General features: G+C 33.9%; 4 protein-coding genes across 7 annotated transcripts; 1 reads left to right on the forward strand and 3 right to left on the reverse strand.

Annotated features, from left to right (window-relative positions):
• The first annotated feature begins 1038 nt into the window (after window positions 1–1038).
• On the forward strand, window positions 1039–3554 carry LOC108338725 (glucan endo-1,3-beta-glucosidase 12). Its single transcript, XM_017575781.2, has 3 exons — window positions 1039–1302; window positions 1406–2740; window positions 3225–3554. The coding sequence occupies exons 1-3, from the start codon at window positions 1245–1247 to the stop codon at window positions 3257–3259; spliced, it is 1428 nt and encodes a 475-aa protein (XP_017431270.1). The 5' UTR covers window positions 1039–1244; the 3' UTR covers window positions 3260–3554.
• A 7176-nt stretch (window positions 3555–10730) lies between these two features.
• LOC108336553 (TMV resistance protein N-like) lies at window positions 10731–14031 on the reverse strand. Its single transcript, XM_052880695.1, has 5 exons — window positions 14027–14031; window positions 13350–13983; window positions 12963–13241; window positions 11959–12852; window positions 10731–11805 (listed from the first exon to the last, which is right to left on the reverse strand). Exons 1-5 carry the CDS (start codon window positions 14029–14031, stop codon window positions 11110–11112), a joined length of 2508 nt encoding a protein of 835 aa, XP_052736655.1. The 3' UTR covers window positions 10731–11109.
• On the reverse strand, window positions 13982–21278 carry LOC108336474 (TMV resistance protein N-like). Of its 3 annotated transcripts, none has more exons than XM_052880304.1 (6): window positions 21217–21278; window positions 19918–19991; window positions 18145–19835; window positions 17607–17865; window positions 14676–15304; window positions 13982–14447 (listed from the first exon to the last, which is right to left on the reverse strand). In XM_052880304.1, the coding sequence occupies exons 5-6, from the start codon at window positions 15125–15127 to the stop codon at window positions 14222–14224; spliced, it is 678 nt and encodes a 225-aa protein (XP_052736264.1). In that variant the 5' UTR covers window positions 15128–15304; window positions 17607–17865; window positions 18145–19835; window positions 19918–19991; window positions 21217–21278; the 3' UTR covers window positions 13982–14221. The 3 variants fall into 3 exon arrangements, with proteins under 3 accessions (XP_052736264.1, XP_017428439.2, XP_052736265.1); XM_017572950.2 differs by having other exon boundaries at window positions 14676–17516; XM_052880305.1 differs by lacking the exon at window positions 17607–17865 and having other exon boundaries at window positions 19482–19835.
• On the reverse strand, window positions 21026–23418 carry LOC108337361 (uncharacterized). 2 transcript variants are annotated; one of them, XM_017573876.2, is made up of 6 exons: window positions 23285–23418; window positions 23127–23197; window positions 22945–23025; window positions 22773–22816; window positions 21410–21492; window positions 21026–21264 (listed from the first exon to the last, which is right to left on the reverse strand). In XM_017573876.2, the coding sequence occupies exons 1-6, from the start codon at window positions 23322–23324 to the stop codon at window positions 21134–21136; spliced, it is 450 nt and encodes a 149-aa protein (XP_017429365.1). In that variant the 5' UTR covers window positions 23325–23418; the 3' UTR covers window positions 21026–21133. The 2 variants fall into 2 exon arrangements, with proteins under 2 accessions (XP_017429365.1, XP_017429366.1); XM_017573877.2 differs by lacking the exon at window positions 21026–21264 and having other exon boundaries at window positions 21269–21492.
• Between the last annotated feature and the right edge of the window lie 624 nt (window positions 23419–24042).

Below are 24042 nucleotides of genomic sequence, written 5' to 3' on the forward strand. Positions count from 1 at the left end.
ATTCCATCATCATTGGCCAAGGCTTGTATCAATTAGTTGCAAAGCCCAAGCTACACACCATCTTCACTCAAAGCTTAAAAATTAACAAAGAATCACAGAAAAAAAATTAAATTATTTTTTAAATCTCTCTTCGCATTCGTGTCAAGATTTGGAGAGAAACACTAACATTCATAATATATATAAATTTATATATATATATATATTTTTATCACATTATTTATAAATTTTTATTTATTTTTTCAAATACCATCATCTAACTTTTATTCATAGTTATATTTTATTTTAATCATCCAATCTTTTTTAATTAAAATATTTTTTTAATCTATCAAATTTATAACATTATTTATAAATCTTTAATTTTTTTTCAAATACCATAATCTATCTTTTCAAATATCTTAATTTAAAGAATAAGATACAGAACAGAACCTTTATCCATTCTTTTGAAACCCCTCCACTCACTTTTTCTCTAAATCCTGAACTCAATCTAAACTCAGCCTCAGTTATGGTGCAAGTGTAAGATGCTATTCAGAAAGATAATGATGTAATATTGGATGGTTACCATCTCTTTAAAAGGGTGCATCAAATTAATACGACCATGTTTTTTTTGTTCATCTTTGTCATTGTTGGATGATAGCAGTTCTTCCAAAACACTGCCCTTTTGAGGTCCAGAACTTCAATACACTAATGAACAAAATGCCACTGTCAATTTTCATTCTTATTCTTAAATTGGCCTTTTATCACTCTGCTTTGGCTGTTTCTTGATTAAGAAGAATGGAAAATCATGATTCATGAACCACAAATCTAATGCATGTGTGAGTACATAATTAAAAAAAATGTATGAATATAAATAATAATAATAATAATAATAATAATAATAATAATAATAAGTTGGAAATCCCGATCTCCAAGGCCCTGTTTGGTTCAGTGTTCGTCAGCAGCATGAAGGCCAACTGGCCTAGAATGATGGATGGTGGTCCTATAATTACTCGTCCATTTCTTACTGTCAGTAATACCAAAGGGTCCCACTTACCCTCTTAACCTTTTCCACCACCACCTCGTTTCCTGAACTTTCTCTCATAGATATACTAACAAACACCACTCTTTCTCACGTCACCCACTTGCACCGCAGGAACACACTCTGGGCACCACTTTCACACAAACATCGTCAAAAACACCGAAAACAAACACAAGACACAACACCAACACAAACCTTCTCTCTCTGTTTCTCCTCACAGAAGCAGAGAATGCAGCGCCTCACCGTCTCCACCCTTCTCCTTTCCCTAACACTTCTCACCCTCGCAGGCAATGCTCGCCTCTCTCACCTTTTCTCTCTCTTTTATTTACTCTGTTTACGTAATGTCACTGACCAACTATCCTGTGTTGTGTACATTGTTTGTTGTTTCAGATGGAGGTTCCATTGGAGTTAACTATGGTCGCATTGCGAACAACCTTCCCTCCGCGGTTAAGGTTGTTCGTCTCCTCAAATCCCAGGGGCTGAACCGAGTCAAAGTCTACGACACCGACCCGGCAGTGCTTCGGGCATTATCCGGATCCGGAATCAAGGTGACCGTTGATCTTCCAAACCAGCAACTCTTCGCAGCAGCGAAAGCTCCCTCCTTTGCATCCTCCTGGGTTGAAAGAAACGTCGTCGCTTACTACCCTCACACGCAAATCGAAGCCATTGCGGTTGGGAACGAGGTTTTCGTAGACACACATAACACCACCAAGTTCCTGGTACCCGCCATGAAAAACATTCACCAAGCGCTTGTGAAGCATAACCTCGACTCCGACATTAAGGTTTCCTCCCCCATTGCCCTCTCTGCGTTGGCGAACTCGTACCCATCCTCGTCCGGATCGTTCCGACCCGATCTCATTGAACCCGTTTTCAAACCCATGCTGGACTTCCTCCACGAAACCGGGTCGTACTTAATGGTAAACGTGTACCCGTTCTTTGCTTACGAGTCCAACGCTGACGTAATCTCTTTGGACTACGCTCTTTTCCGAGAGAACCCGGGCGTGGCGGATCCGGGTAACGGGTTGAGATACTATAACCTATTTGATGCCCAAATCGACGCCGTTTTCTCCGCGTTAAGTGCTCTGAAATACGACGACGTTAACATTGTAGTGACCGAAACAGGGTGGCCTTCCAAGGGGGATAGTAATGAGGTGGGTGCGAGCGTAGAGAACGCCGCTGCGTACAACGGTAATCTCGTCCGTAAGATCTTAACCGGTGGCGGTACCCCACTTCGACCCAAAGCCGATCTCACCGTCTATTTGTTCGCACTTTTTAATGAGAATCAGAAGCCCGGACCCACTTCCGAGAGAAATTTTGGGCTTTTTAATCCTGACGAGACAAGGGTCTATAATGTTCCGTTAACGCCGGAGGAGCTCAAGGACTACCACGACCGTCCATCACCGGTGAAGGGTGGCAGTCCGAAACAGACCACCCCGGCGCCGGCACCCATCGTGAGCGGCGGCGTGTCGAAGAGCACCACCGGTAACACTTGGTGCGTTGCGAACCCGGATGCGGATAAAGTTAAGCTGCAGGCAGCTCTAGATTTCGCTTGCGGTGAGGGAGGAGCCGATTGCGCTCCGATTCAGCATGGTGCCACGTGTTACGATCCTAACACGATCGTTGCACACGCTTCGTTTGCGTTCAATAGTTATTACCAGAAGCAATCACGCAAGGGCGGTAGCTGCTATTTCGGGGGTACGTCCTACGTGGTGACGCAGGAGCCTAGTGAGTATTCTAAAAATCCCTTTTTTACTTTTACATAATTTAATTCATTTTTAATATGTGTGTGCTTTAGAATAGTGTTTGGTAGGGTTACTAACATGAGCGGGGTGAGGAATGCACACGATAAAGAGGCACGTGATAGGGTTGACAAGAGGGAATCTTTTGTGATAACGACGTGGCGTAAATTTATTGGGTAGAGTGTACTTGTAGGACATTATAATTACGGTGCTACAGTGTTGTGTTACTCGGTCTACCCAAATAATACCTCTTTCTCACTGTTTTGGTGAACCCTATTCCCGAAGGGACTAGGGTAATGGACGCCAACTAGATGGAAACTTGTAGCTGTAAAGGTCGTCAATTAGTCAAACATTGGATTCTAAAACCTTTGAAAAACATGGGATTTATGATTGTACTTTATGGTCTTTAATTTTTAGTTTAATCTATGGATTTGTGATAAAAATGATTAACCATGGTTATTTTTGTGCAGGGTATGGTAACTGCGTGTTTCCTACAGGATACTAAAAAGCTGAAGAAGACTGACATTCCCGCATGAGAATATGCATATGCCTGATTTTGCTTTGTGTAAAGTATGTCATGAGAATGAATGTGTCTGGAAGTGAAGCTAGAAAAAGTGGCTAAATTAGTTTGAATATTTTTTTGGGGGTTCTGATTATGTTAGTTAAATAATGTTGACTTTTCATCCAGTTGGGTAGTTAAATTAATTTTACTTTAAAGTAATTGTATCTAAGTTTAAGTTTTAACTTTGCAGTAGACTTTATCTTTTGATTCCTCAACATCGTTCTCATGTTTCCTTGTATTTGAAACCAAGTTCCTTTTTCTTACAAAGCCTCTGTATTTTCTTTTCTTTCACCTTATACACTACCATCGTAGAGTGAGTAATTCACCGAAGCCCTTACAAATTAAGGGCAAGTGTACCTAACATTCGCCCACGTGGGACCTAAAGTCACAACTTGCACCCTTTTTCATCCAACAAAAGAAGTAGGGCTCGTGTTAGATAAAAACTAAGTGGCCATCACATGCAGTGTTGCCGAAATTTATAAATGAAAAATGATTTCGATAATGAGCAGTACACAAGCGAATAAAGTAATAATATCATGATTTTTTTTTCACAGATCATTAATTTAGTTTGTGACAATGAGATTGGTTTTAAAATATACAGTAGGAATGACTTTTATAGTAAAAAATGCATAATGATTTGTGACCATACATTTCATTCTTGGCTATAGTTACTGTATGAGTGGTCTGAAAAAATATTGGCTCAAATCATACTTTGGCCAATATATTTCTCTATTATAGCAAGTTATGATACACTTGAAAATATATGTAACTTTTAGCAACGGCTATGTGTTGTTTTCTTAAATAAAAAAATTGGATGCAGTGATGTTACTGTGTCTTAGTGCCTTTTCTGTACAAGTTTGTCTGTCGCTGAATTCTTTTATTTTGGGTATTTAGTATTTATGGTTGAAGAGGCAGAAACTATAATGAATAGCTATGATACCAAAACCTGTCTTTGTCAGAAGATGTGTACAATGAGACCAAAATAACATAAACAAATTACATCACATCCTGAAATGTAATTTTGATATATGACAATTACGGATTTGAGGGAGTCATGTTGTATTTATTTATATGAAAAAAATAGAGTTGAAATTGGTTACATCTCCACCCTCCATTATTGATGATTGTTGAATTGCTGAAGTATTGTGTTCCATTACCCTTGTTACTGAATGAGCTTGTTATGGCACCCACTATGCTAGTTTTACACCTTGTAAGCATTAATCAAATTCAAAATTATGAGCTATGAATTAAGGACAATATAAAAGGTGAGGAATTTTTGCATTTAACTAACTCTATTTTAATTACTTCTCATTCTTATAATTATATTTAAAATCATTCTTTTACCATTTATATATTTTATTCTTATTCTCTCAATCTGGGCTCAAATAATAATTTCTAAACAAATATTATTTTAAACTCATCATGAAATGAATAAAGTAATTGTTGAAGTGACCCTAAAAACGGCTAAGGATAAAAGTCAATGGGAAAAAGGGAAGCTTTCAAAGTTGGCCAACGGCCATAAAAAGGAAAAGATAACTCCCATAAACCAAGGTAACAGTGAAAGGTAATAGACTATGATCTGCAACAAATAGTTGATGTTTGCAATTTTAGTGAATGATTTGCAGAGTTCATTTTCAACAAATACTGCTAAAAGTCGACATGAATCTCGATTGCATCAATATATTCTTTCTTTCATTCATCCAAAGGGTGAGATCAGTTTTTATCTGTTTAGTTTTAATCTATATGTAAATATTTTTATTACTTTAAGTTTATGACACTTTCACTCTTCATTATTTTAATTTCGAATATTCTTCACTGTTTAAACTGTTTTAATTAATAATTTATTTTTTAACGTTAAACTAGGAATTATTAATAGTAAATACTAAAAACTAACAGCTATAAAATTTGAATATTTTAACTAACAAATGTTTTATAAAGACTAAAATAGGTTCGTTAGAAGAAATTAAATGCTTAGAAAACAGTTTCGTTGATCATTACGAATTAGCTAACTGTCTTTTTATGAATAAACGAAAAATAATATTAAAATAGATAACTGTAGCAATTAAGAAACTAACGACCAATAAATTATATATATATATATGATAAAAAAATTAAAATTAGCAAGTTTGACAACTCGCAAGTCAGGTTATTACTTTGAAATTGTTTTCAATTGAGAGTCTAACCCGACTTAGCCCGTTTTAAACATACCTATATCAGTCAGATTTAAATCCGTTTTGTCATTAAAAGGATAAAAACTTTTTACAATTTTTTTATTTATTTTTGAATTAAATAGTTTTATTCTTTACTAAATTATTGTAACATTGTAATTATAGAAATATATATAAGATGTATATTTTCCTTTTATATATATTTCTGCCGACTATAATAAGATGTATAGCTAAAAATTAAGGAAGCAGTTTGTTAATATTATATTATTTGTTGGGTGAGTGAGATAGCAAGTTAAAGGACAGACTTGGAAAAGTTGGTCATGAAAATTTGTTAAGCTAATAAAGTGAGCTATCTTTACTATAACAATTTTCCCAATATGCCCTTATCTGTGGCCCCCCTAACTTCAATTATGTGAATAAAGATTCATACACTTAACTTCTGACATTATTTATACTGCAACCATATTCTTCTCTCATAGTTTATGTGTACAATTATTTCATGCTTTCTTTAATATTGTTTTATTATTGATTATTTTGTACATTTTATTGATAAATTGGTATAGATGGTGTTGACATACAAAGTACAAGGGTTTCAATGTTAATTAATAAGTGATATAGAAAGTAAATTTTTAAATGAAAAGACATAACTGATATAAAGTGTATTATGATTTATATTCAACTAACCTATCACATTCTACATCTTTAGAATTACGACTTATGTAAAATATTATATATCTTAAGAAAAAACATTTTTACTTTTACATGCACGAAAATGATTTACTATCAAAATCTAAAATATTACAAAACGAGAATTAAAAGAGCAGAGACCTAAAATTTAACTAGACAGGTGAGATTATTGAAATAACGATAAATGTGTAAGATATTAAAAGAGAATTGTAGTTGAAAAAAAAACCTAAGAATCCATGTTCAAATGAAAGAAAGAACAAACAGATCAAAATGCCAATAAAATTTTTTACATAAAGGAAAAAGTTTGCATATTATTTAGTTTTATTATGTTTAACTGTTTATATACTAATATGTTTTTTTAATTTATTGAAAGTAAATAGTAACTTCTGAAAATTTTGTGTGTATAAGTTTGAGTAGAGTTGAGTTTTATATACCTATAATGACTCAATTCAAAATATGTCAATTTTTGTCTCAAGTGTTCAAGAATGACATTTTAAGATATTTTTCTTATAATGTTTATTTATTTTTGTTAACGTTAATTTCCTTTTTATTTTCTTATCATGTAGTTTTTAGTAATATGATATTGTTTGTATTATGAGTTATTTATAGTATAAAACTATGGACTTTTCTCTATGCGTGTTATAATGGGATCTTACGAACTTTTTATCATAATTTTTATTTACTAATTTTAACGTTTTCAATTTTTACTTGTTTAGCCTTAGTTTTTACTGTAATTAACCTATATTATAAAAGCTAATTTGAAAATATCACAGCCCATTAAAATATTCTCTAGCTTCTTTGTCTTATAACTACTTTTTCCAATTTCTCTCAAACTCAATAATATTTTCTCAAATATTGTTTTTTCTTCAAAAAAAAACTAACTACTAATCAGCTATCCATATATTCCCTGTTTAAAAAACTTATATTTACATTTACAAATTTAACTGTGAACTTAAAATTAGGTTAAATTGTTGTGAGTTCTATAATCTTGTGTAGCGGATGGGGAAAGGGGAAAAAAGATAAATGTGAAGGGATGCTTTCATGCTGACCTGACAGTCCTAAAAAGGAAAACCAACTCCCAGAAGTAGATAAGGTAACAAAGAGAAAGTTTCAGCCATTGTTCAAGAATATTTAAATAAAATCTTTTTTCTAACGAAGTATCAAGTATATTTACAGGCTTGAAAATTATTATTTTTATCATGTCCCATTGTTTATTTTAGAACATGTCTCGAAGATTAAAGAAAAAACTGTATTCAAATTGATTTTAATTTCGATTTTTAAACAATGTGAAATTATTAAATATTTCAAAACAAATTTCTAAGATTAAGAAAATTTTCATCTTCATAAACAAAATTGATGTTGGAACCTTAAGTCGGTTGAGATAAGATCGTTAAAGTGAATTACCTCAATCCATTATTGTTTGCTTCAGAATTTGAAATTCTATCACATTTATTTTAAAAATATTTCAAATTATTGAAGGAGAGAAATGTATGTAAAGTAACCTTAATTTTGACTCTTAAATCATATAAAACTATTGGTATAACCAAACATAAATTAATCATTATAAATCTTCTAAAAATCAAGGGTGAAGACATTGAATAAAAACAATTACCGATGTACACTGAAACGAGCATCTTTGACAACTATTTTTAGAAAGAGGTAGACGTTGAAAATATAAGTTAGACATAAATTATAGATAACATTCTCCACATCATGATGGGAGTCTCAGATAACCTAAAAGTGCATCTTCTCCTCTATGGTAGTTTTTCCTATACGTCCTTGCCTGGGCCAGGGAACGTGAACCCATGTGAGTAAAGATTACCTTATCTATGCTAGTTTATGTAAATTATAAAAGTGCTAACCTTTTAATACAAATTCTCATGTACCGTCTAATGGGATTAGGTATAGGTAGTGTAAAAAAAAACCTTCATTGCATGGCTATATATACAGGCAACAAGTCTTCTTTTATACGTATATATTTTTATAATAAATTTATTAATCATATGATAATTAGTTACCTGTCCTCTGTTTATATTGCAAATAAAAACATTATCAAAATGTTCAACAGTTTTTTTTCTTTTTTTTTCCAACATTACATTAACTAGTAAGGTTGTATAAGAAACTTGAAAAAAACAACGATGGTGGCATAGAAAATGGAGAAATAGAGTCGGTGGTGCGCCACTGGTCTGTGTCGGGCTATGTTTGAAGGTTGAAGCAGTGAACTAGCTCTGTTACAGAAGTGGGTTTCTCTCTCCACTGCAACCCTAATTTGTCATTTACCTCTAAGTCACATGCTCTGTTCTTCCTAACAGTGAATCATAGATTCCAATTTCTGAACATGCATTATGGCCATTGTCTTGTACCACGGTTTCTTGTTTTGGGTCCAATTATAGTACGTGAATTGCTAAACAACGTCAGATTGGGAACTATACACTGGTATTCAAGATCGCACGATCATTTTGACAACAACTTCTTCATGTCATCTTGTGGTTTCGGATTCTGTCGCTGTCGGAGAAAACATATTTAGGGCTTTTGTGACATCACTTTTTGTCTACTGTGCTCTCACTATACGTAGTCTCTTCGGTGCATCGTAATTTTAATCACTACCTCTTAGTTTTTTATTAATATATATATTTAATACTATTGCTCATTTTACATGCTAGACCTGTGGCGAATAATAATAACTAATGATTTTAATAATTTGAATGCATGTTTGTAAATACAATCACATGTATGGTAATTAGAAAATTTTGATCGCTGATTTGAGTTTCTGTTCTCTACTAAGATACGTCTTATGTCAATAATTTTTTTTTTGAGACCTTTATACCTATTAGAAATGAATCATGTAATAATAAATCTATGATCTTCTCCTAATAAATAAAGTTATTTTTGTACAGTATCATTGTCCGATCAGGACAATCCTTTATGTTTATATTTTTCAAACGGTTAGCTAAATGATTTTAGTTAACAACCATGACTTCAATATATTCATTATGTGCACATCCTTCATCATCGAAACAATCACTTCCCTGATGATTAAAACCTCTCCCGGTCAAACCACATTTGCAACACATGAATGACAGGAGGCAAGGAGTCAATTTCAAACTCTTTCCAATCATTTAAGGTTTGGATTTGGGGGATATGTGTACATATCACCGTTAAATCAAACACAGTCCCAAATAGTCAACGATTACTCGAGTGGTCAACTAATAAGTTCGACCAACCACCAAACAGGCCGACATGTCATGCACTAACCTAGAGGACAAGCTAATGAGTCTGGCCAACCACTAGACAAGCTGACATGTCATGTACCAGCCTGAAGCACAAATTAGCGAGGCCGACTAACCACCAGATATACCGACAGGTCATGCATCAATTTAGAGCACAAGTCACCAAGACTGGTCGGTCACTAAATAGGTCGGCCAATCATATACCAGCTCGAACATTCAATCACCAAATCGACAAACAAAATAACAAACTCGGCTAGCCACCACATAGATCGGTCGACCATGAATTAGACTGATTGAGATGAACAACCCCAAAAGTAAATTAACCTTAAAGCTAATTAACTTAAGGGTAAAACATACTTATTCATAATTGGACCCTAATTAGACCAACATTAATCAAAAGTCCATCACGAAACATATAAATAAATGTTTGAAGTAAGGAGGTAGGTTATAATTGAATTAATTGCTATCTATCAAACGTTGAAGTAACTTTGACATTAGAGTGTCTTTTACATGTATTCTCCGAACGGTGTTGATGAACGGAAACTTGCTTTTAGGATAAAATTTAAACTTCAGACAATACAACACAACCCAAAATATTGACTTCGACCCCGTTCCGAAACAATTTCAATGAAAAAATTGATCCCATAATTCTATAGTTTATTTTGAGATATTAATTAAATGTTTTAATGGTCATGATTAAAAAATCATAGGCATCTTCAGGAGGCTTAAACTACAGTGAAATGTGCATTTTAACAGAAAATGAGTAAATTTTTCATAAATTAAAGTTAATTTAAACATCTTAACCCTGAGAGAAAAATAAGATCTTTATAATGATGTGTAGTATTTGAATGCCCTGAAACACAGACACCGGTTCGGTAATTAGTTTGAAATGAAATAAAAAAAATCACTTGACATAGAAATATCACCCATAAGATTGGCTATTCTATGCTGATATAGCATAAAACAGCACCACTTTCGTAAGTGGTTTGAAAAGAAAAACTTTTTCTAGTATATACCACATCATAGAAAAGTGAAAAGCAACGAGAATAGAGAACAGAACACAACCTGCTTCATCCGTTTTTGTGTACTTATTAAATACTGAATTTGACCCAACACAAAGTTTGATTCACATGATCATAAGATGAGATTTAAGACGTTTTGTTTTGGAGCATATTGTTAAGAGCATGTTAAGTGTCATTATTTGTATTGTACCTTTAGTTGGGATATGTGGTCCTATACAATCTATTTCTGTTGCTTGTTTTATTTATTTTAAAGTCATAACTTGTTCAAGTTTTCTCAATTTCAAGGTTTGATCCCCAATTTATCCCACAAGTGAAATTTCAACATATTAAACGGAAAATTAAATGAAGTTGAGGACACTAACTGGGAGGTGAAAAGCGAAAAGGTGACAAAAGTGTGATAAGTTTTGGTCCTCTACAAGCATAAGTCACAAATTGTAATGGAACATTTCACAGATTATGTTGAAACATGTTGTAAACTATTATTATGAAACAATTCATCACGACATTGTGATAGAAGTGACAAAGTAAGTAAATTATAAATTATGATAAAACTTCTCAGACTCTCAGCTGAAATATATTAGATGAAATTATCAAACTATAAAGTGAAACATGTAAGATGTTCCATCACTATCAGTAATATACAAACCAAATTATTACTTGTATATTATGAACGTGATACAGTGAGATCATTTACCAAGGGTAGTTTGTCCTTCTGTTTTCTCCACGGGAGAGAATGTGTTTGGAGAAGTAGGTTCTTCCACCTGCAATTCATGACGTTCCTCATCTTGATTCGTTTCTGTTATTCTTGATATATTAAGACCATCTGAGAGCTTCCTCCATTCTTCAATTTTTTCCTTACATATCACACGGCACCCACACTTCTTTATTCTTGCCTTGCATGATTCAGAAAAGTTTTCAACAAAAAGTATCACTTCAAGCTGTGTTTGCTCCCCACTTAGATAATGCTGAATATACACATGATCAGCATTCAAGAATATAATATGGATGTAAGGGTCCTTGAATTTATACAGCATGTGCCCAAACTTGGGTGCTATAGGAAAATTTGGGTCAGGATCTTTATCAGGAGCTTTACAGACCCAGTAATAAATGCCAATTTCCTCATTGACAGTAGAAGTTGACCTTGCATTAGATGAAGATGGCACATCCATGTTCAAAGGTTCTATTACTAGGCATACTGCAATTCCCCACCATTCACTTAACTGGAAGTCCTCAGATACATCCACTGTTATTGAAGTAACTGAATCACAACACAACTTCTCATACGTTTGATCTGATGAATCAATTTCAAGAAAGTTTTGATTGTTGAACCAAGATGGAATTTCATTCCCTGGTGTTATGAACCAAAGCTCTGGCCCTTCAATCTGTTACAATGCAAGGATTTTTTTGTTGTTGTAAATTTAACTAGTTAATAAAAGAGTTATTCAGTTTTAACTTTTAATGTATGAGAAAACTTGATAGTTTTAATCACTACAAACAAAAAAGTTAAGTTTTGGTCCTGTGTATAAGAAACATACCGGATCCTCATGTGAATGTGACTCAAAGATCTTCCATAGAGTATCTTCAACCAAGTGAAAGGGTTTCAATTTAGGACAATTAGTTGTGTACAAAGATTGTAAATTTGGTGGAAGCAATGGCAAGGATTCAAGTCTTGGGCAATCATTGAAGGACAAAGTATGCAACATAGAAAGACTAATAATGAATTGGGCAGGTGGGTTAACAAAATTGTTACCACTTAGATCTAAACGCTTCAACAATGATAAAGGACCAAGATCACTAGGAATTGATTCATCAGTAAGACCTCCATAATTTAAATCCAAGGACTCCAAGGCCAATAAACTGGGAAGAGGAGGCATAAAGTTTTGTGATTTGGGTGTTGTTTCTTTCCTTCCACCAAAGGAGAGCTCTCTAAGTTTTTCTAAACGTGAAGGAATTTCTCTTATGTCAGTACCACTCACATAAAGCTCCTCCAATGACTCATTTTCATTCATACCATCTGGCAGTGTTGAGATTCTTGAGCAGCCAGAAACGTAGAGTTTTCTGAGAGATCTCAAATTGCAACTGGAATTTGGCAGGGAAAGGAGATTTATGCAGTTCTCCACATTAAGCAGTGATAAAGATTTCATGTTGTCTCCAAATTCTGGGAGTTTTTCAATTTTTGAGCAGCCAGAGAGAATCAATTCCTCCAAAGAATCCATTTCCAATTTTCTTGGCATGATTTGAAGATTTTTGCAATCTTTCAGCAACAATAGAACAAGTCTCTTGTGTTGTCCAACTGATGGGTGAACCTCAACAAGGTTTACACAACTTATACGAAGCAATCTTTCAAGAGATGGAGCCCCAGAAACTATTGGGGTTTGAATTAGATCTTCAGAATAGCTCAAATCAATGAACTTCAGCTTTGCAAAATCCTGACCAATCAGAACAAAAGGTAAATGAGAGAGTAGGGAGTTAATTAGCTTTTCTAGACTTAACTTATTCTAGTATTAAGTTAAAACAGGATCGTGATTGAACTACTGACTTGATTTCCATTCCAAATCCTTTTTATTCTGCTGGAATGCATTTTCAACTCTACAAGTTCATCTAGCAGCACGCCAAGCGGTAGATATTCCAAAGGATAGTTCATCCACTGAAGAAATTTCAGAGAACTGCAAAGACATTTGAGGCTAGTAGGAAGATTTACACGATAGTTTATGATAAGTAATTGAAGATTATACATCCTTGAGAACGCTTCAGGATCCCAAATAGCTTCTTCCTTTTCAGGCGAGTTCAAAACAATACCTTCAATTGATTCATTTGCCTAGCAGAGAATAATAGTAATGCAGATGAAGTTAAGACATGTCATAAGAAGTTAAAATATAGAGTAAAAATACATTAATGGAATTGGACATTAGCTTAAAAAACTTGCCTTATTGTATTTTAATACTTCATTTGTCTCCTCTAGAGTCCACAATCTACTTCGTTTTGCCGGATCCACATAACTTTCTTCTTTAACAATTTCCCTTGCTGATTCTTGAAGCAAATCATGCATCCCTATAGTAAAGCCATCATAAGTTGCCAATGATTTTTCAACCAGAAGGTCAATTCCAACTGGTGGATAACGTTCACAAATTTCTAGAGCTTGTATCACAAGCTCTTTTATTCTCCCTTTGAAGAAACATGCAATATCAAGAAACAAAGTTTTATAACGTAGCGGCAACCCATTGTAGCTTATTCTAAGCGATTTCATCGCAATATGACTCGGGGGCACTTCTTTTATCATATCCACTACTTCTTTCCATTGGGATTCACTTCTTCCACACAGAAATGAACCTAATAGCTCCAAGGCCAAAGGGAGGCCTCCTGCATATTTGGCAACAGCTTTTGACAACTCCAAATAATGTTCATCAGGTTTATCTCTTTTGAAGGCTTTCTTGCTCAAGAGTTGAAGGGATTCGTCAGAATTTAAGATGTCAATTTTGTAGTTTTCAACTATTCCATGTGATATTAGGACGTGTGTGTCTCTTGTGTTATTATAACTCTGCTCCCGGGGCCAAACCACTCTAACCTCTCAGCCAAACTCTCTAGTTGGCTAGTATCATCAACATCATCAATGACAAGAAGAACTTTCTTCTTGAATAGAAGTTCTCTTATTGTGTTCTTTCCCTCGTCTAAATCTCTAATTTCTAAGCCTTTTATACCCAGATGAGAAAGGAGTTTTCCTTGTAAACGAAGCCTGCCACCACTTTCTTTTGAAATCTCTCTAACGTTGTCAAGGAAGCAGCTAATATCAAACTGGTGCTAGATTTTCCTGAAGACAACTCTCGCTAGGGTTGTCTTTCCAATGCCACCCATGCCCCATATTCCGATAAAGCGAGCGTCATCCTTCGATTCTATCCTTAAAAGTGAGTCCATTTTCTTAACCCTTGAGTTAATTCCGACTAACCCATCATTGAAAGATGGCATTTCAGGACGTAGCTTTGTCCATACCGATTCAACAATGTTTTCAATGAGCTCCGTTTGATGCCTGTGGATGAAAATGTATAATCATGTTATAATTTAAACATGAAGAGAAATAAGATAAAAGTTTACTACTTGTCACATGTATATTTCACGAAAACTATGATATATTTATATATGTATATATATATATATCCATGATCCAATTTAGAATAAACGAAATGTAACTAAGCATAAGAGAAAAAAAGTACAAGTATCGTTGCTAAAAGAAAAATCAATGCTGAAAAAAACTTACTGGTAATTTTTGGACTCCCAGCCAGCAATTTGGCTAACCTCCTTCAAGGAATCTCTCCATTGTTGCAGCTTTTCTGTGTCTTTCTCAAATCTTCTTTCATGTTTCTGAAAAGCCTCTTCAAAACTCTTTGTTGTCTGGTGCTGAACCTCACTAGGACTAACCCCACAGAAAACTGGGAAAACTTTTCTCCCCAGAGCTCTATTTGATTCCAGAATTTTGTTGAGCTCATCCAAACACCAAGAGGAAGAGGCATAGTTCTCAGAGAGAATCACAATGGCCCCGAGGGACTCTTTAATTGCTTTAAATAGTTCTTTATCTATCTTATCTCCTTTCTCTAGATTTTTGTCATCTCGGAAAGTTATCATTCCCTTTCTCACCAACGCAACGTACAAGTGATCTGTAAAAACATGGTATGTCCATCTCGAAAACTCAAAAAAACATGGTATGTCCATCTCGAAGAGTTTGAGGAAGATTCTCCACTTAACATTGAAGCCTTGACATGCACCCTCGGACAAAAACAGTTCAATTTATGTTCAAAGCTTAAACCGATGATTATATAAGATCATATGTTTTTTTGAGTGGATACAAGCGCTGTTGTTGTTTGAATTATACAGTTCTAAAATCTGCCCCTGGAAGAGAAAAAAAGTAGATAGAAAATTTACAGATAACAACTAAGGAATAATATTTTCGTGAATGGATAGGTCATGATGGGAACATGCAGTGTAAATCAGACCATTGATGCAGGTTGAATGAATACTTACGCATGGTTGACACTCAATTATCTCACTTTTCTGTGACCGCATTTCTGGCATTATTATGATTATTTATGTTTAAACTTTCTATGATTTGTGTATTTGCTGATGTAATTAAAATTGAACAAGAATTATAAAATATATTTTAACTAATTCGTGTTTGGCATATTATCTGCTTTGTTGCAGGCTTATAGATTAAGAAACTACTGGAAAATGGAGATGTATACTAAATTTAAATTATTTTTACAACCATTGACTAAATTGTATTGTATTATTGCATGACCGACCATAGAGGTGATTGGGTATAAAATGGTGGTTTTCTTATTTCATGCGAAATATTTTATTATTTTATGCAGTAGTATTGGGTACTCTTAATTAAGCAATGGTTATACAAGGAAGTTATTGACTGAAATAAAAACTCTACTGTATCAGAATATTATATATCTTTTTTTTCTTTGTCGGCAATGAATATATATATAATTTGATTGGGTTAAATTTGATTTTACATAAATAATAACCCTTCTGAACATTTTTGTCAAAGATGAACTTTCTTTCGAAACGAAGTATATAACTATAGGAAGTTGTATAATTTTAGAGCTTACTTGAAAATATTCATATATAAAATTTATCAGTATGTCTTCAAATAGCTGCAATAAAAAACCTAAACAGTAACTGCTGCAAATAATCATTTGTGTTTCTTGATGAAATAGGACCACTTGGGTGCTGCTAATTGCACCATTCTTCAACATCTTCCTTAAATATAACACTACACCCACACTTCCTTATACTTGGTTTCCATGCCTTAGAATGATTCTCCACATAAAATATCAGTTGAAGAAGGCATTTTTCTTCATTGCATTCATGAACTGAGTGGCTATGTTCAGGTACTATGGGGAAAATCAAGTCAGGTTCACCATCATGAGCTTTACATGCCCAAAAATAAATGCGAGTTTCCTCATTTCCCTTGGAATGTTGACTCACATGTGATTGAGGAGAAGGCTGCATATTTGAATGTTCTAATGCTAAGCATATTGCAATTCCTAACCATCCACTAGATTCACAGTATTGAGGTGCTTCCACTTTTATTGATGCAGCTGAATCACAACCCAACATGTTATATGGATGATGTGATGGATCGACCAGAAAGCACTCTTCATTCCATTTTTGAGTTTCTCTCCCCGGAATGATGAGCATAAAATGTGGCCTACCTTCCATTTGGTAAACACAAACTTTATGGAAATGATTAGGGTGGATAGGGGGCAGATGAGGGAGAGAATGAGGTGTATATAATGAATATACCTGATTCATGTGCAACTCAAAGATCTTCCATAGCATATATGCATCTGAATTCAAGGGTTTCGTTTGAGTACTGTTAGCTGTACACAAACATTGAACGTTTGGTGGGAGCATTGGCAAAGACTCAAGCCTTGGGCAATCAATTAAGGTCAAACTCTTCAAGGCATGAAGATTTCTAATGCAGTAAGTAGGCCTAACAAAATTGTTACCGCTTAGATCTAAGCCCAACAAAGATGATAGGGATCCAAGATCATCTGGCATTGATTCATCATTAAGGTCACAGTAACTTGAATTCAAGAACTTGAGGCTTGTTAAACTAGAAAGAGGAGGCAAGATTAATTCCTTCGTAACTAGTTTCTTCCTACATATTGATGAGTTTTCCTCCACCAAAAGAAAGCTCTTTAAGATTTTCTAAACGAACTTTTGTCCCACTGACATAGCAAACAGACTTTGGTAGGAAGATAAGATTTTCTGATTTCTTCAAATCAATCAGTGATAAACATTGCACATTGTTTGCAAACTTGGGGAGCTTTTTAAGTTTTGAGCAGCCAGAAAGAATCAATTCCTCCAAAGAATCCATTTTAAACTTTGTTGGAAGGATTTGGAGGTTTATGCAATCTTTCAAGTTCAAAACGACAAGCTTCTTGTGCAGTCCAACAGATTGGTGAACCTTGACAAGGTTTTTACAACCTTCAAGAAGCAAAATTTCAAGACATGGAACCTCAGAAACTATAGGACTTTCAATTAGATCTTCGGAATGGCTAAGATCAATGAACTTCAACCTTTTGAAATGCTGATCGATTAGAACGGAAAAATGATTAGCTTTGGAAGATTATGTGCTAGTATTAAATTGAATGCACAAGATGTTAACTGAGCTACTTACTTGAGAATCACTCCAGATCTTCTTTATTTTGCTGTAACGCATTTTTAACACTACAAGTTTCTCAAGCTTAACGCCAAGCGGCAGAGCTTCCAAAGTACACTTTGTCCACTGAAGAACTTTCAGTGAACTGCTAAGACATTTGAGGCCACGGGGAACTTGTATATTGTGAAAATTAATTTGAGAAGGCTTCGGGATCCCAATTTGCAATGTATGGCTCAGTAGACGACTTCAAAACTATACCCTGAATCGATTCTTTTTTCTGCAAACAACGTTGAAGAGGATTAATCCTTCCTCTTATGACATACAATTGTTCTACAAAAGTTTAGACTGCAGAGAACTTCACAAGCTCATTATAAATCTCAAGTTCAAAAAGGGTTTAAAATGAAATAAAAGATTATCCAAATTCAAGTCATGACATTATATTATAGTGAATGAAAGATCAACCAAGTGAGTTCACTTCTCTTATATGGAGAGGTGAGATACAGATTCATATAAAATTTGTGTAAGATCAAATCAACTTAAAAGTTAAAAATCTTACCTTCTTTCTTTTTAGTGCTTGATCAATGTCATGGGGTGACCACAACCTGCTGCGTTTGCTAGCATCTATCAGACATTTTTCGACAACAATTTTTCTTCCCATTTCTTGAAGTAAATCATGCATCCATAAACGTGATCCATCACAACTTACCAGTGATTTACCAATTAGTACATCAATTCCATTTGCTGGACAACGGCAACAAATTGTTAGAATTTGTTCCACGTGCTCTTTCACCCACCCGTTGAAGAAACATGCAATATCAAGAAACAAAATCTGATAACTTTCTGGTAACCCATGATAGCTTATTGTAAGTTTCTCCATCACAATATCTTTCTTTGAGTATTCTTTCATATCTAAAAGTTCTTTTCACTGAGATTCGTTTCTCCCACAGAAGGATGAACCCATCATCTCAAGGGCCAGAGGAAGGCCTCCAGCTTGTTGAACAGCCCCTTTTGACAACTGCAATAGTTGTTCTGATGGTTTATCTCTTTTAAATGCTTTATGACAAAAAAATTGAAGGGATTCATCAGAATTTAACAGATCAACTTTACAAATTTCAAATTTTCCAAGTGGTTTTAGTACTTCTATGTCTCTTGTTGTTACTATAATCCTGCTCCCAGGGCCAAACTTCCCTTGATCATTCACACCCAAACTGTCCAGTTGTCTTGCGTCATCAACATCATCAAGGACCAGGAGAACTTTGTTGTTCCGTAAGATACCTCCTATTACGATCTTTCCTTCATCCAAATTTTGGATTGTGAATTCTTTCACTTCCATATGAGAGAGAAGTGTTATTTGTAAGGTAAGCATGTCATGAGTTTTCCCAGAAATCTCTCACATTTTCAAGGAAGCAACTAATATCAAATTGGCTACATATTTTCTTAAATACAACTCTCGCTAGAGTTGTCTTACCTATACCACCCATGCCCCATATTCCAGTGAAGTGAACCACGTCTTTCAATTCCAGCTTCAAAAGTGAACGTATTTTCTCAACTCTTGAATCAATTCCAACCCTTTCCTCCTCGTATGATGGCAATTTAAGACGTATTTTTGTCCATACCGATTTAATAATGTCTTCAATGAGTTCTTCCAATCTCCTATTGATAAAAATTTATAATTTTCTGATAACTCCAATGTCAACAGACATGAAATATAACAGAGCCATTCGCTAATTATTATAGATTGAGTTAAAATTTTCAATAATGATAAGTAATTACCGAAATCATGTAGTATTTTGTGTTGTATCTTCTTCTTAATTATGTGTTTGGTTATTGTAGCTACCAGAAAACTGAAATGATGATTACTTATGTAGATAAATTAACACAATCAAAACTCACCTATCCTTGGACTCCCAGCCAGAAAAGTCCGCAACCTCTTTCAAGGATTTCCTCCATTGTTGCACCTTCAATTGATCTTCTTCTGATCTTCTTTCATGTTCTTCGAAAGCCTTAGCGAAACTATTTCTCTGGTGCCGAACATCGGAAGGAACGACTTCATAAAACACAGGAATAACTGGTTTTCCCACATCAAGAATCTTTCGGAGTTCCTCCAAACACCAAGTGGAGGCAGCAAAATTCTCGGAGAGAATGGACAATGGCAACAAGGTACTCCTCCATTGCCTTCTGAACTTTTTTCAACATCACATCTCTCTCAACTAGCTTATCATATTTGAAAGTTGAGATTCCCTTTCGCTGCAACGAAACACATAAGGTGTTAGCAAAATCTACGTTAGTGCCTTCCATTCCAAAACTCAAGTAAACATGGTAGCTCCACCGCGAAGATGCATCAGAAGAACTTGAGGAAGATTTTCCACCTAACATGTCGAAGCTTTCACATTGACAAGCAGCCTACGCAACACATATATAACAGTTTTACTAGAATGTTTTAGCAGAAACTAAGAAGATGTGTATGTTTCTTCGGTGGATTATGAAGTGTTGTTTGAGTTATGTAGCTCAACAATTCTTCGCCTGAAGAAGACATTAAACAAGTTTTCAAGAGTTGGATAGGTGATGGACAGAAACAAAGTACCTTCATAAGGTCAAATAATGTTGATGACGTTCTTAAAATATTTCTTACATTAATATGTACTATTCTTTTTACTTTTTTTATAACTTTGTTATATGGTTGCACGCGGTTTTATGTTTGATGTGAGCATATAGATACTATACGAAAACCAATCTTTATGAAATAATATATATATATATATATATATATATATATATATATATATATATATATATATATATATATATATATATATATATATATATATATACACATTATATTAAAGGATGAAAGATTGACTCCTATTACGATTAGTTAATATGGATTTTGTTGAGTAGAGGATATCTTCTCTCATTCTTTGATTCCTATATTTCAAAACTCTTGAGAGTTCTTTTTTTTTTTAATTTCATAACAATATATAGAGATATTAAAACTTTTACTATTATTCTTTAAAATAATTAATATGTATATTTTGTAGAGCTGTACATTAGTATAGTACTTCAAAGATCATCTCTAAAACTTCATATATTTAACGGCCAAAACCTATAAGCAATTGCAAAGGATTTAAATCTTTATTTATAACTTAATTGAACTTATTCCATCAAAAACATACTTTTACAAAGTATTTGGAACATTGATGTCCATAATGAAAATAGTCAACCCTTATGTCCTATTCGAATTTAAAAGCAAGTATATGTGAATACTACCACAATAAACATTTTTCTAAAATTCTACTGCAAAATTATTTAATCAAGCATGCCCATATGAACACCTCACTAAAGCACCCGAGAGCACCCAAAGTCACTGCTGAAAAAAGTTAAATTCAAGTTCCAGTCTTGTGGGCAATCGCAAGGAAATAACTGGGTTAATTGTGTTTTTATTTTATTTTTCCACTTATTAATTACAAAAGACCACTTTACGTTATATCTGTTTTCTACTTACAAATATTTATGCAATTATTTTTTTCTTGTTTTATTCATAAATATCAGAAAACAATGTTATATAAAGTCTTGCTTTTGCCCCCTTCAGCTAAGGACATGGAGTCAAGTTCAACAGTTAACAGAAAACCTTTAAGAACATCATCGGTAGAAACACTGATTTCAAGATCACGAACCACTGGTAAGACAAAAGGGAAATGATTTACAAATATGAAGTACAATATGAGCTGATAACTGTTGATTTACTTTTTAACAAACTAGATGATAGATGTCGTAACAGCAGAAACCAAAATAGAATCGAAGTCATCAGAAAAACAGGCTACCCCAAGCTGCTATAAACGCAAAGCCACCAAATGGAGCCAAAGTTGAATGTTTTCTGTCTTCAAGAAGTGCAACAGTATAGCACCTAAAAATTCAATACAGCTTAATGATCATTCATCATTCCAATACTTTTTACCAATATTTCCAACCAAAAATCAGAGCATGCAGCAACAAAATATTGTTATAGACCAGGCTAATTAAATGGAGAAAGGTTATGAAACGAATGGTAAATCAAGGCATAAGTTATTCTTGTGCTCAAGAATGAAAAAGTTAAAAAAGCATCCAACCTGCTTAGCACATCAAGCAATCAGCTATTGGATACAGTGCCTGAAAATAACTGCTTCAAACAAGGGGATGTAAATTCTATAACTTTGTGTTCGTTTGTTGTGCGGAGACGAAGAAACAAAATTTTGGGTCTCCAAAATGTAAAGGTAATTGGATTACCTTCCAAAAAGATATTGAAAGTCAGATAACATATAAATGTTAGAATTTCCAAAGCTTCAACCCACAAACTAGCCCTAATTTGTGTATTTCTCGAGATCACTCGGACTCATTGGTCTCATATAGGGAGTAGTGACATGCCCTAGAAATGTTGCAACCATCTACATTCTTCGGTTGGGGCGGGCAAAAACCCAAATTGCTAGTTTTTCCTTTTTCTTTTCCCCACTCAAAAGGCATGCCTTAAGAATCTTAGAACACACTCACACCACCCTTCTACCTAAGTGGACAATTTAACTTTGTTGAAGTATTATAGGTTAGTCACATCTTATAGGTTTGTTGACCATCCATTGTTCGGCATCCCTAACTCCAAAATTAGCGATTATACTTTCAGAGTTTAGACCCAAACGTTGATTCAGTAAGAGAAATTATATCTGATTACATCATCAACATAAATAAACTTGATTAACATAAAATTATGCAGCAGTTCCCTTCCCTTTTTGAAATCAATGTCTCCCTTCTAAATTTGGTTCAACAACCCCTGACATGCTTAATTTTTTCATATGGAGGACTCCTTCAACCAATAGTCAACAACAATGTGTCAATGGCTCAGCTTTTAAACCTTGGTGGCTTAAATATAAGCTTCAACAATATCCTGAATCCTGAACAGATGTACATCTTGACCTTCTTAATCAAACTTTAAATATCTTTTATTCGATTGAAATTTGTCTCCAAGTTCCCAAAATGGTAAGAACCTCTTTCACTAAGCCCACCTCTAATTTTTCACATCAACTCCCGTCCCCAAAGAAAAAAAGTTGAAAAACATTATCTCTAGTCCCAAAATAAGGTTAACAAATAGCTGGAAAAGACATCCCTGGTAAAATACAAAATACGAATTGAAATAGTAAAGTTTGAGATAAAACTTACGTCCCAGAGAAGGCCAAGATCCCAGTTGTTAGAAGGCCTCCAAACTGTAAAGAAGAAAACCATGAGTGAAAAAAAAATGACGTCTTTATTTCATAAACACTCATCATAACAATAACATTCAAAGGGTTCATAAGGGAAGAGCAAGTAAGAAAAATTCTGAACGAGAACATACAACAGTGGGGTGTTTTGTAATTGGGGCGGCAACTAACGCAGCGGTGTGAACCAAATGGTAAAGCGATGCTGTGTGCCAAACCTTCACACACAAATTCCAATTTAAGCAGGAAGAAAAAACCAAGCTTTTTGATGGAACAGAAATGGAAATGAATGAGGAGAAAGTTCAGAGTAGAAAGAGACTTCTTTGTAAGCAGGGTTTTGGGGTTTGAAAACGTGAGCACCATAGGTTCCCAATCCAAGTGCTGCAACACCTGTTTAAGTTTCAGTGAATTATAGTTTCTGAAGAAAATTATGTTAATTGTGATCAAAGAGGGAAGACGATAAGAAAGGAATTGAACCTGAAATCGCTGCAACTTTGTGCCACACCTGAGGATCCATTCGCAAGCAACGTATTCTCTCTTGGTTCACTTAAGCCAAGGGCGTGGAAATACCTGCGACCATGTAACTCTTGCTTATTTTATTTTAGTTTTCTTAAATTTACTTTTCTAATGGGTTTAATTCATGACACAGGAGTACTTTAGTTTTGATCCTCGTTTTATTTTTTTATTTAATTTTCATTTCTTTTAATTGTTTTTTTTAAGATTTGGATAAATTGAATGAATTTAGAAATGAAATTTATAAAAATTTGTGAATGATTGGAAAAATATGATAAATACATTTTTTTCATAGATTAAAATATAAAATTAATATTTTATCATTATAATTAAAATTAATATATTATTATTATTATTTAATATTAAAATTAGTAAAATGACATGATATTATAAAAGTAAAGTATTAAAGTTTTATATGATATCCAACAAAATTGATAAATTAATATTGTAGACATGATAAAATGACATGTTATTGTAAAAGTAAAGTATTGAAGTTTTACCTGATTGGACATGCAACCAATTCAATGTTTCCAAACTCTTAAATTATTGATTATTATAAATTTTTATTTTTTATGTTAATTTTTCTCTCTCTAAATTTTATTCTCAATTCCCAGATTAATTTTTTCCATAATCTCTAACCATAATAAGATTTTCTTGACTATATTATAATAATTTATTCCCTTTATTTTCTTATCCGTGATGTCGACTTCTTTTTTTTCTCT

Source organism: Vigna angularis, chromosome 7 (assembly GCF_016808095.1).
Source record: "Vigna angularis cultivar LongXiaoDou No.4 chromosome 7, ASM1680809v1, whole genome shotgun sequence".
NCBI classification, from domain to species: Eukaryota; Viridiplantae; Streptophyta; class Magnoliopsida; order Fabales; family Fabaceae; genus Vigna; species Vigna angularis.